This window comes from Lemur catta, chromosome 5, assembly GCF_020740605.2.
Source record: "Lemur catta isolate mLemCat1 chromosome 5, mLemCat1.pri, whole genome shotgun sequence".
Taxonomy (NCBI): Eukaryota; Metazoa; Chordata; class Mammalia; order Primates; family Lemuridae; genus Lemur; species Lemur catta.
The window spans coordinates 11645371-11658201 of record NC_059132.1 but is presented as its reverse complement, the minus strand read 5'-3'; the positions used below and the strand labels follow the sequence as shown (position 1 = coordinate 11658201).

At 36.5% G+C, this 12831-nt stretch overlaps 1 protein-coding gene across 3 annotated transcripts in view; it reads left to right on the top strand.

Moving 5' to 3' along the window:
* JAKMIP2 (janus kinase and microtubule interacting protein 2) overlaps positions 1 to 12831 on the top strand; it is a 145842-nt gene that overhangs the window by 114731 nt on the left and 18280 nt on the right. For 2 of the 3 annotated variants that reach the window (XM_045552668.1, XM_045552667.1), the window contains 7 exons: positions 364 to 426; positions 3062 to 3160; positions 4355 to 4453; positions 6143 to 6196; positions 7069 to 7134; positions 8945 to 9013; positions 11249 to 11326. In XM_045552668.1, the coding sequence (XP_045408624.1) occupies positions 364 to 426; positions 3062 to 3160; positions 4355 to 4453; positions 6143 to 6196; positions 7069 to 7134; positions 8945 to 9013; positions 11249 to 11326 (528 nt within the window). The remainder of the gene's footprint in view (positions 1 to 363; positions 427 to 3061; positions 3161 to 4354; positions 4454 to 6142; positions 6197 to 7068; positions 7135 to 8944; positions 9014 to 11248; positions 11327 to 12831) is intronic. The other variant, XM_045552669.1, reaches the window with a different exon arrangement.

Genomic DNA, 12831 nt, shown 5'->3' with positions numbered 1-12831 from the left:
CTACATTTATGGTTCTGCATTTTAATGTTTTCCATCCATATGTATCTAGCCTGTGTGCATTCTGACCCTTTTCACTTTTTGCCTGTGTGGTCACTTCTGAGTCCCCAGAAGGCTGGTCCTGGATTATTCAGACTGTAAAAGGTAGAGGTAGTGAGTGACGATGAAAAGGGGGTTAAATTTTCCTGGCAACTTTGGCCCCAGTGTCTTTGAAGAAGAAGCTGGCAGGGGTGGGCGTCATTTACCAGTCATTGGCAGGCAAACAAACGGGGTGGAAAGAAGACTTCTCTGGCAAAGTGGTTTGACGACACAGGCTCTTTCGTGCCACTCTGAAATGCTGACTGCGCGATATTCTTTGTCAAACAGGATTCACACTGGGTAGAAGATAAACAACTTTTCATTAAGAGAAACCAGGAGCTTTTAGAAAAGGTATGTTGGGCGCAACACCTTAGTGGGGCACAGGAGAAAATGATGAGAGATCCAGGAGCAGCAGGAGGTGCTCTCAGGAGTGGCACAGGGGCCAGGGGAAGGGGAGGCTTTTCCGACGCTGCTCTGTCCTCTGCTGCGTGCTCAACTGCATCCCTGTCACCGCCATCACCATCAGCTAAGTGGCACATGTGCATGGCTCTGCGCTGGGCATTGTGCAGACTCGAAAGGTTGTGACCCCTGAAACCTACCGATTTGTTAATCATATATATGTACTGTATCTTACTGTGCATATATATATAGAAACACACACACACACACACACACACACACACACACATACTCACGCACATCCTATGTGGTTGTCCATCTATAAAAAAACACTCTATGAATAAGATTTGTTATTTTGTGCAAGGAAATGACAGAATCTGACTCCAAGATCATGCTGCAACCTAGCCCAGATTTGTATTCTCACTTTTAATCTTTTTGCTAAGCTTGGCTGTTTCTACTTCTTTTTAAAGGAAAGAATTTTTTTAGCTGCATCCAAAGCACAAAATAGTATGTCTAAGAAATTGGTCAACAAACTAAGATACAAAAACATGGATTAGGCTCAAGAGGTAGAATTAATTCTGGTTGTCTGAACATGGGCTTTTGATTTGGGGCAATTAAACGTAACAGAGATCATTGTTTAAGTTCAAAGATGGCTTTTACTTTGGTATCTTACCTTCCACAAATCTAGTGAAAGATAACAAAATAATCTTGTGTTATCCTTGACAAAAACAGGATTTGAAAGCCCATTTGAATAAGGAAAATAATTCTGCAGATCCATTCATAGTTATGTAGGAATGATTTTAGAATTATTTCTAGCAATATTTTCCATCCTTGGCAAGTAATAAAAGTTAACCAAAACTCCCTGAGAAGTAAGCATGAGAAGGAGAAAAAAAGTGCTTGTCCTCCCTCCCCTCTAGTCTGGAAGAGTTAAGACATCCTATATCTTACTTTCTGCATGATGTGAGACAGAGCCGATGTATACATCATATAGAGGCTGGATAGCTATCCAAAATTGAGAACTGGTACTCTCGGAAAGGTTAAGAGGCCCTTTAAGGAAACATCACTGGCATTGGTCCTGGTCTGTGAATTGCAATCTGTGAACCACTGATCTAATTGCTTCACTAACCGCTAGAACCAGCACTCTCCCCAAATATCTCATCACTGATCCAATACAAGATTCTAGGAAGTAGAATCTCCTTTATAAACTAAGTCAACTTCTAAAAACTTTTGAAAGTTCACTAGACCACAAGTATCTAGGGTTGACTATATTAATTAATGTCACATAATCTCTAACTATTTCCCCACCTTTATTTTCCTATTAGTTTCAGAGATGCCCAAGAATAAGTGTTATTACATCTCTTTATCATCAAAACAATGATTCCCATTAAGTTTTCTATCTGATTGTCCTTTAGTCTTGATTTCTTTGGGCTAAAGGGGGAATTTTTGAACCCAGGCTTCTAAGAATAAAAGGATGGCAGAAATGACAATGAAGCTAAACATTTTACTTCAGACATATAGATTTGGGAAAGTAAGATACATCCTATGATTGTTAAAAAGCCCCTGGGTTTGTATTTCTAAATTCAAAATTTTAAATAGTTACTGTGCAGATAGCCCACACATACTACTGCTATCAAGAGAAGCCCAAAACCTATTGCGCTTCATGAAGATTTTCTGATCCCTAAAAATCCAAAGATTCAGATATGGACCCTGTCTACAGGGGGAGGCACATTTGTATACAGATAACTGAATTTTATGCTTCATCGGGTTATACTGGAGATCCTCTAAGAAAGTCTATAGGACAACAGAAAGAAGAGGTGTCACTTCTGAATAAGGAGACTGGGGAAGGCTCTTATAGACATTAGAGCTCAGTGTTCAATGAAGTGTAGGATTTTGTCACATAGAAAAGGAGATGGGGAGCCCTTTTCAGGCAGAGGTGAGCAGATACAGAGTTCCTGGAGAAGCCAGTTGATTGGGTGAATCAGGGTTTCTAGATTCTAGTGTGCACGATCACATGTGAGTGTGTGAATGTGTGTGTAGAGAGGACAGTGATAATACTTAAAACTGGAAAGCTAGGTGGTGATCAGATTTTTAAGGCTTTTGAATTCCCTAGTAAGGAGTTTGGCTCTATTCTGTAGGTATTTGGAATTCAGCAAAGTTTTATATATAATGAGAGCTGTTTTTAAAAATTTATTAATATTTGATTTATTAACATTAATAATCTGACAACTCTAATTCCAGAAATGGGGATGTCAATCCTTCTTATATATATCATTAAATCTGGTTCTAGTATAAACTGTCTCGGACCCACCACAAGGACATAGTAAGTTTTCTCAGAGCCACAGGATCCCTAGATTTTATCCCAAGGAACAGAGCTGTCTTCAGCATTTTTCTCTATAACTCAAAAAAATTCGATCAAAGGATAATGAGAAGGAAAGCCAAAGACTTATTTTATTCACATCTACTTGGGAATATTTTTCATGATCTGGAAGATTTATTCACTGAATAAATTAATACTATCCATGCTTGCTTTGCAACATTGTGGATGTTTTTTGCAATGCTTACCTAACTTCAGGATTTACTTTATTAGATAGAAAAACAGGAGGCAGAAAACCACCGGTTACAACAGGAACTACAGGACGCCAGAGACCAGAATGAGCTGCTGGAGTTTCGAAACCTAGAGCTAGAAGTAAGGAAATGATGATGATGATAATAAAACTATTACATAATAATAATTCACATGTACCAAGCACATCAAGGAGCTAGGGGCTGAATTAAGCCTTTTAGATTCATTCTCTCATTTGTCCTCACAATCACCCTTAAGATTACAAAGCTGAGGCAACTGAGATTAAATAACTTGCCCAAGTCCCGTGACTAGTAAGTGGTAAAGCCTTGATGCAACTCAGAACTGTCTGCTCAGATATTGTTCTTTTCGACATTGCTGACTTTGTAAACAATTTGCTAATGAATAATTTTTAGATAGTTAAAATAATAGATTTCAAACCTCCTCCATATTTCATTGCTTTTAAATAACCATGTCCATCCTTCATTGAATTTTAATGTATTAAAATTGTTACTTCAAGAATTATATTTCAAAATGTGTTCTCTATATAAACATTTTTAGTTAAATTTGAATTTATAAAAGTAAATTTTTTAGTCCCTAATGCATTTATGCAAAAAAAAAAAAAAAAAAAAGGTTAAGGTGCAAGGTAACTTGTCTTAGGAAATACCTTGATTAATCTGACCCAATTTTAGGGGTCGATTTTTTGTTTTTCAAGTAAAGCATACAAATCAAATCAGATTTTGCTTGTATCCTGCAGAATCTGGCATAGGATCTGGTTGAATGTATGTGGATATGTAAAAGGATAAGGAAAATTCCCATGGGATTTCACTATTATTTTTGCCAGCAATTTCTTCCTGAGGTTATTTCAAATCAGGTCTGGGTAAAAAGTTAGCAGTTGGCATGCTTCAGTGAAGAAGAGTAAGTCATCTTTTGTAGCCCACATACCTTACTCATAAAGCCTGAGTAGATTGAATATGGAGTAGGCTGTTAGCTGCCATAAAAACTTGCGGCGAGACCCCTCTTTGTGATATCTGAAAGCTCTAAATATTCATGCAGTTTAAATTGGAACTCCACTTCCTGAGTTTCCCTGATCAAAAAATTTGCAAATATGGATGACACCATCTATAAATTCTTCGCCCCTACCTCTTAGTTGACTAGTCAGTTCTTTTCCATTAAATTTAAGCATGAACATCTTGAGTTTGATTTTTTTTTCCAAATGACACTAACTGCTGAAATAGCATAAAGAGACCACCGATTTAGTCTTTAATCAGTTATTGCTTTTTTATTTTAATTTCTGTATATTCTTCACTGTATTTCAAGGAAAGAGAGAGACGATCCCCTCCATTTAATCTCCAAATTCACCCATTCTCAGATGGTGTGAGTGCTCTACAGATCTACTGTATGAAAGAAGGTGTCAAGGTAGGCAGCTATTTAATTTTTTATGTTTGTAGAAATTAGAAACACTGGGAATTGGAAAAAGGGAGGTTGCTCATGACTGTTTGGTCTTTCAGTCACTGGATGTCATTTTGATACAAACTATGTAGAAATTGAAAATAGGCACATCTATTGGAAAATCAATAGAACATAAACAAAATATTAATAAATGTATGACAGATGTACGAATGGTCACAGCAAAGAAGACAGGCATCCACGATTATTTAGAACAGAGTAACATAAAGAATGATATAGAATCACAACATTTAAGGTAACTAGCCTTAATTATCTAGGAGAAATACAAAATAAATTTAATGCTTCAAAAAACGTATTTCCTGTCTGCCAGATGAGAAAGTTTTCTTTGAACCCCTTTGTTGTGCCACGCTAGGTGCTGTGGAATTCACGATCATGGAGTTTCAGAGTTGGAAGAGACCTTGAAGTCACCTAGTCCACTTTCCCCTTTGCTGTGTTTAATTTAGGGAGGAGTTCTCTTTTGAAAGTGTTTAGTATTTATAATACATTGCTGATTAGATAAAACATGATTTTATCTTTAGTGCTACTGAAATACATTTTAAATATTAAGGTTGAGTTGAGGTGTCTCTGTCTCCCAGGAAATATATTGTCCTTTAATGTAATGAAATCACATTGTGAATATATATTCCCTTGGGTAAAGCTGGGATGCCTCTGCTATTCCTGGTCTCTCCTTTACCTTCCGCATGGCCCTCCCTGCTCCCACTCAGCTGCCAAATATACTTGCTTCAGTTGCCTTCCCTCTTCCTATGACATTAAGCCAGACTTTCCCTTTCCTGGTGGTAAGGCTTTGCTATACTGCTGTTTGAATGTAAGAAAGTGGTACTAGTGAGGTACAGATAGGGAGAAAAATTGGGCAGTAAAATTGTGCTTCCTTGTCCTTCATCTTAAACCACTTACATGGTGTTTAAACTCCTGGCTTTCCTGGGCTGCATGAAAATTTGCAAACCAAAGTAATTGTTTTGATTCAACTCTAATTAAATAAAAAGCAATTTTCTTTGTCTTTTTCCTAGATGCTTTTTTTTTTTTTTTTTTAGATAAATCACAAACAACCTAATCCAATGCATATAACTTATATCCAAGGGAACTCTTTCAAATGGTGGAGTTCAGCTGCTTCAAACTGACTCAAGGAATAGAGAAAAAATAGTTTCCCGTAGGGTGAAATTAACGTTAAACACCTAAAAAATGGAATTTGCACTATAGTTTTTCTTGTGGCAGTCAAAATTCTGCCAGGTCAGAATTCTAATTAGAATGAAATTGGTTATTTTATATTTATTAATATAAACTATTACTTTTCTTTGTGCCTGAAATCTATCATAATTGGTAATTATTAGAAAACAGTCAATGATCATATATTCCAAGTCCTTACTACATGCTGGACTCTTTACCACATAGTGTCTTTATCCTCAAGATCAGCCTATGAAGTAGGTATTTATTATCTCCATTTTGCAACTCGCAAAATTGAGAATGAACTGTTAGGTAGTATGCACAAGTGCACTCAGCTTGTAAGAAGCAGTGTAGAAACTTAAAACCAGGTGTGTCTGATTGAAAACATCCCAAGGAAGTACAGCCCTACAATGTCTTCCTCTAACTTCGTGTTCTGGCACTAAACTTTGACTTGAATGCATCTCCTTGTTTTTTCAGGATGTGAACATCCCTGATCTCATAAAGCAGCTTGATATCTTGGGTGATAATGGGGTAAGTAATGAATTGATTAAGTGTAGAATAGATATGAATTTGCCTAAACGGAGGCAAGAAATACTTTCCAGTGCATCATGTGTAAAATAATAGTGAGGTGCCATGTTTACGTAAAGATTTTAGCTCCCTGGAGAGAGTCTACAATTTATCAAACAACTTGGCTAAGGGCTTGGAGGGATCTCTGGAAGGTAGTAGCAGAAACAGGCCCTGGTAAAGTGTTTTTCATGGACATATTTCAGGTTTGAATGCTGACCACATCTGCAGTGATTAAAGCTAATTACTGCCTGACTGTTGCATAGAAGCATCCAGTGTGAAATTAATCAGTCATGCAGTTGCAAATGCTGCTAAATACTAGGGTTGTTGGCAGCCCCATAAAAATGGACCAGGAAGCTATAATCCCTTTTCTTTCTAAAAACACCTCCAGACAGGGTCAAGGCATATTAATTCAGTGGGAGGACCATTCATTGTGCTACTAGATGAATGATGTGTATAGGTTGAAGGAGTCACCGTTTTTTCCCCCCTTGAAAAATTATCAAAGGAGAGAACAGAATTGATGAAATCACATCAAAATTGCTATGAAGAGACTGCTCTTTATTTCATTTTGGTATCTGTTTTTCTCATAACGTGACTATTAATGAAGTGTGCTTACAGTGACACAAATTAACACAGTATTAAAGAGATGTAAAAAATCACATTTAATATATTTCTTTGAGGTTTTGCATTAACTCTGTTAATTATTGCTAGACAGAATAGGATTTGTTACGGTCCCACACATGCATATTCAGTACTGTCTGTGGCAGGCAGTTAAGCAGTATTTTTAGTGTAAATATTATAGGTATCTTTAGCTTATTTTCTCTTTTTATTTTTCACAGAACTTAAGAAATGAAGAACAAGTAGCCATAATTCAGGCCAGCACCGTGTTGTCCCTGGCAGAAAAGGTAATTATTTGTACTAACATTTTAATCATCTCTGTGTCTGGCTTAACACCTAAAGAGCAGGGTAGAGTGTGAAGGAAATTCCTTTTGCACACGATTTCATGTTATTGAATACATAATACACCTTTTATTTTTAAGGGTGATACAACCTAGATGGAATGAGAAAACACAAAAGAAAAGTCTACACATTAATTTGGGATGGGTGGATAAATTTGGCTTTGAAGTCCCTTAAAAATATAGTTCTTTAAAAATGGGAAACTTCTGGATTACATTATTCAAATAATCCCTACCAAGCTGGGAAACCAACAAAGAAGGTTTTTGTTGAGAGGCGGTAAACTGTAGCATTGCTTTTGTCATAGACTTTTCCTTGGGTGTGTACCTAGCGACTGTTCCCAGTTGATTCTGTAGCTTAGTAGTAGCTTATTGCCGTCTCATTCACAAAGCCCAATGTGGGGACTTTCAGGAGAAAAATCAATGCTGGGTGTGCTCTTGCCCCCTTGTGTCTAAACCTGGTAAATGGCAAAAGAGAGAGAGAAGAGGAAAGAGCCCAGCGGAGAAGCCAGATAACTTGTATGGAGGACGCCTCCACAATGAGTGCATGAAGCCAGGACTAGTAGCACGCACCTGTAGTTCATTACTTGGGAGGCTGAGGAGGGAGGATCACTTGAGCCCAGGAGTTCGGAGCTGTAATGTGTTGTGATCACACCCGTGAGTAGCCACTGCACTCCAGCCTAGGGAACATAGCAAAACCACATCTCTAATAAAATAAAATAAATCAGCACAGTTGAGAGTCATGTGTACTTGGTTGGATAAACAGAGAACTGTATACATTCATTGAGATGCTTCCTTAATTCCTAATGCATCAAAAGCTTGTTGGAAATTAAATGAAACCAAGTGCAAGCAATCAGCTTTCTCCAATCTGCAATGAGGGACTGTTACAGGTCAAATGACACCGTTAAATTACTAAAAATAACTACATAAAAAAAAGTAGGGGAGCAAGAAAGTATTGCTATAAGATAAAAAGAAACCTAGAAATAATGGAATGAATATTTGTTGGATCCCAATTTAAGCAAAACCAGGTGCTTTTTTTAAAAAAAAGGACATTTTGCTAACAATTGGGGAAATTTTCATATGGACCAGATATTAGATGACAAAAGGAATTGATATTCTGCAAAGTGTGCAAGTAGCTCTGTGGTTATGTTATCAATGCTAATATCAATACCATGTAACAGAATGATACATTCTGCATATTGGGAAAGTTCTTTTTATGTGATTTAAAGTGTTTCCACTTAACAAAAATAATTCTTCCACACTTTGCTATAATCAGTTTTACATACTGAAAAATTACCATTTCTCCAGTCTGCCTGGCCATCTTCCTCTCATCCTGCTCCCTCCAGCTATCAGACATGGTGTCCCTTCTTCTTGCAACTTCCTTTTCATTTTTTCCTAGTCATCTCCTCTCACCAATTTTTCAGAATCCAGTACAATTAACACTTCCAAGAAAGCCGTCTATGGTGCCCTCCAGTGAGAGCAGAAGTCTTGGTCTTGTTCACCATTACAGCCCGAGTACCTACCTAGCACTTGGTAGACATCCATGAATGCATTTGTTGAATGAATGGATGGATGAATGAATGCATAGAAGACTATAGTTTTGTTTCTCAACTAAGTAATAAAAGTACATTGTTTTCACTTCAGTTCTCAGTATGCTTCCTGATATGTAAGGGAAGGAGACTAAGCACCTTAGTGGACAGCACACAGATATATGTCATATCAAGCAATCATGTCAAACACTTTTGTCTTGTTAACCCTTTAGTGGATCCAGCAAATTGAAGGAGCAGAGGCTGCCTTGCACCAGAAAATGATGGAATTGGAAAGTGACATGGTGAGTACAAAGTTGAGGTATCATAAAAATTAAGAAAAATTTATAAGGCAAATGGAAAATGAAAGTTGCCTCTACCAGTTTTATCTGGCACCGCTGAAAATATGTAGCCTCATTATTTTGTGTTCAGACCATGGAACAAAATTCCCAGAAGTATCCAACAATTTGAAGTTACAGTCTCATAAAAAAAAAAAAATGTGTTTTTGGGAAATTTCCAAAACTAATGCTGAAGAAAATTGAGTTAGGTGTTTCCTTGTGTTTTCTTTCTTAGGCTAAATAATTTTTCTACAGTATTTAATTATTAGGGAAAACTTAATGAATGGTGGATGTAACTCTGATTTTAAAAATCCCCAAGCCACCTCCCATCCATTAGGATAGCTCCTATCAAAAAAACAAAAAAATAATGTGTTGGCAAAAATGTGAAGAAATTGAAACCGTTATACACTATTAATGGGAATGTAAAATGGTAGAGCTGCTATGAAAAACAGTATGACAATTGCTCAAGAAATTCAAAATTGAATTACCATGTGATCCAGCAATACCACTTCTGAGTATATATCCAAAAGAATTGAAAGCAGGGTCTGGAAGACATACTTCTCACCCATGTTCATAGCATTATTCACAACAGCCAAAAGTTAGAAAAACCCAAATGTCCACAGATAAATGAATGGATAAATAAAGTATGATATATACATACAATGGAATAGTATTTAGCTTTAAAAAGGAAAGCAATTCTGATATAGCTAGCTACAATATGGATGTACTTTGAGGACACTATATTAAGCTAAAAAAACTAGTCATAAAAAGATACCATATGATTCCACTCATGTAAGGTATTAGAGTAGTCAAACTCACAGAAACAGACAGTAGACTCTGGTTGCCAGAGGTTGAGAGGAAGAGGAAATGTAGAACTGTTGTTTAATGGATATAGTTTTAGTTTTGCATGATGAAAAAATTCTGGACATTGGTTGCATAATAACGTGAATACACTTCCTACTTCTGAACCATACACTTAAAAATAGTTAAGGTTGTAAAGTTAAGTTATGTGCATTTTACCACAATTAAAAATAAAAATAAATCCCCAGGTCTAGGAATTGGTTATTATTAACTTACAACAATGACTAGAATTTTATAACAAGACTATCATTAATATTATCATGATAACTAAAACACATGCAATGGATTCCTATCTGGTCAGGGAGTCCTGTAATAAGAACAACTTGCATCTACATAGCATGTTGCAGCTTACAAACCATTTGCTTGTATTTTGTACAGGGTTCACATTTTACCAAGAGGTTAGGCTCTAAAGTTAAAACAAATAACAAGACTCATATTCAATATTACCCTTGAAAGCTCTTTAAATGCACAAATATTAATTACGTAATCAGCCTGTACCAGGTACTGTTCCAGGCACTGGAACCCAGGCATCATCAGGAAAGTCGACAACAAAATTGCTGCATGCCGACTTATATTCTCTTACAAGTCAACACAATTGGGTTTTTCTCCAGGGTTGGAAGAGGTCTTTGTTCCTTCAGTTAAGCACTCAATGAAACAATTGATTTGCACTTGGGACTATGTTGAACACAAAGATACAGTTTTGAATGCCAATGGCAAGATGCTCATGATGTGAGAGGCACACAGAAATTGAGAACAAATTAGGGGACGTCAGTTTTATGTCTCCCAGCTCACATGGGCATTGTGGCAAGGGCCGACACCCACCCGTTAAGTGGCAGTGTGGGTGGATTCACTCCTACTTTTTAACTTTTTTTTTGCCACTTCCACTTTTTAAACTTATTTGTCCTTGTGTTTGCTAACTGTACACAGATGAATTTGTATAAGTTAAACTTGTTTATTATACAGGGCTGCTACGTATGACATTTTATAAAAGTCTTCCAAAGATATACTATCATAATAGTTTTACACAGATAGACTTATTATTTAACACTTGTCAAAATCTATACTTACTTACATACTCTCAGATTGGCATTAAAAGTCTTTTAGAGCATTCCACGTGGGTTTTTCGTTATATCATTTATGCTTCTTTCCCTTGATTTTCGCATTCCCTCTGTGAGACTGTGAAAGTTGGACAACGTCCCCAGCAGGAAAAATCTATGACTCTACAAATACTAGTGATTTGTCTTATGGTAGAATTACAGAAAACATTAATCAATACAATTTGTATGTCACTTTCTAGTTAACTAAGCTGACTCTATTTATCAATATGGCCCTTTATTATAGGAACAATTCTGCAAAATAAAAGGCTACCTGGAAGAAGAACTAGACTACAGAAAACAAGCTCTTGACCAAGCATATATGGTAGGTTCAAGTGACAGACACCCAGAGTATTCACAATTATATACCATGAAGTAAAGTATCCTATTTACTTTGCCATGCCATGTGCTTGAATAGACCACAACATTCAGGAATTATTCATTAGTTTCCAGTTTTAATTTTAGAACAAATATATCCTTAGCTCTTGCTATTATAATAGTCTTATAATATTTGATAAATATTACATGATATTCATTTCTTAAATTAAATATATATTGTTAGATAATATTTAGATGAAAGACAGATTGGATGGCAGTGTAGATTGAAGAGAAATTTTTTTTTCTATTCCTGTTCCTTCTGTATAAAGAGAAATTTTATTAAATCCAATTTTGGGGGAGTCTGATCTAGTTGGTAGAATACTAATGTGTTTAATGTGTATATATTTAATTCATTTATTTCTCACAACAGCCCTATGAGGTGTATATCAGATTATTATTTGTATCGTATATATGAGGAAAGTAAGGTTTAGAGAGCATAAGAATTTTGCCCAAGTTGGGAAACAGGTAGTGTGTAGATCTGACTCCGGACCCTGTGGCCGTAACTACCATAACCCAGCCACAGAGAAGGAGGCCGTGTTGGTAAGTGAGTTGTGCCTTTTTCTCTCCCACAGAAGATTATGCTGATTGAGAAGCACATTTGATCCATTCCCTGTATCAAATTCATATCATACAATTCCTAATATTGGACTACAGCTCACATTTCTTCTGTCCTGATGCCCAGCCTCCCCCCCACCCATTAATTCACAGTAATGAATCAAAAGAAAAAGAGCAAACTAAAGGAATATTTCAAGGAGTTGCTAGCAGAGGTTTTTATAATGCTTTCCTGGAAGCAGCCTGAGTCACTTTTGGGAAAAGAGTGAAGCACTTAGCCCGTGCTGTAACAAAGATGAATTAGTCTTCCCCCTCCAAAATGAATAAGAGATTCTGAGCATTGTTTGAGAAGAGAATGCGAATTGGTGCTAGTTAGAGAACAGAAAAGAAAGTGATTTTTCCCTCCCTTCCTACCCTTTCACCTTTGCCGCTTCTATGTATACATAAAATAAGGTTAAGATGTATGTTTATGGGGTACCCAAGACTATTGAGTACTCATTCAAAAAAAAAGAAAAGAAAAACCTATTTAACTTTAGGACAATATTCCCCACCAAAGCATGTCTAGTTGCTTCTGTCAAAGTTACAGGGGATAAGAATGTAGATTTTGGCCACTGTATCTGCAGCTTTTGGAAAAAAATAAAAACCAGAAATGAGGAAGTAACCCTTCATCTATAAAAGAGGAGAGTCAAAGAGAAATATTGTAGCTAGAACAACTATAGATCTCAGAGAACTAAAAAACAGACCAATTCCAAGACTGCAGGTCCTTTTTTGATCTTATTTCCCAATTTTATTTCAAGAAAAAATATGGAGACTATAAAGCCATCTTCAAGTACAGAGGTTTGTCATGTGGAAGAGAGAGGGCATTTTTTGCATGAGATATATCTCCAATTTCAAGTATTT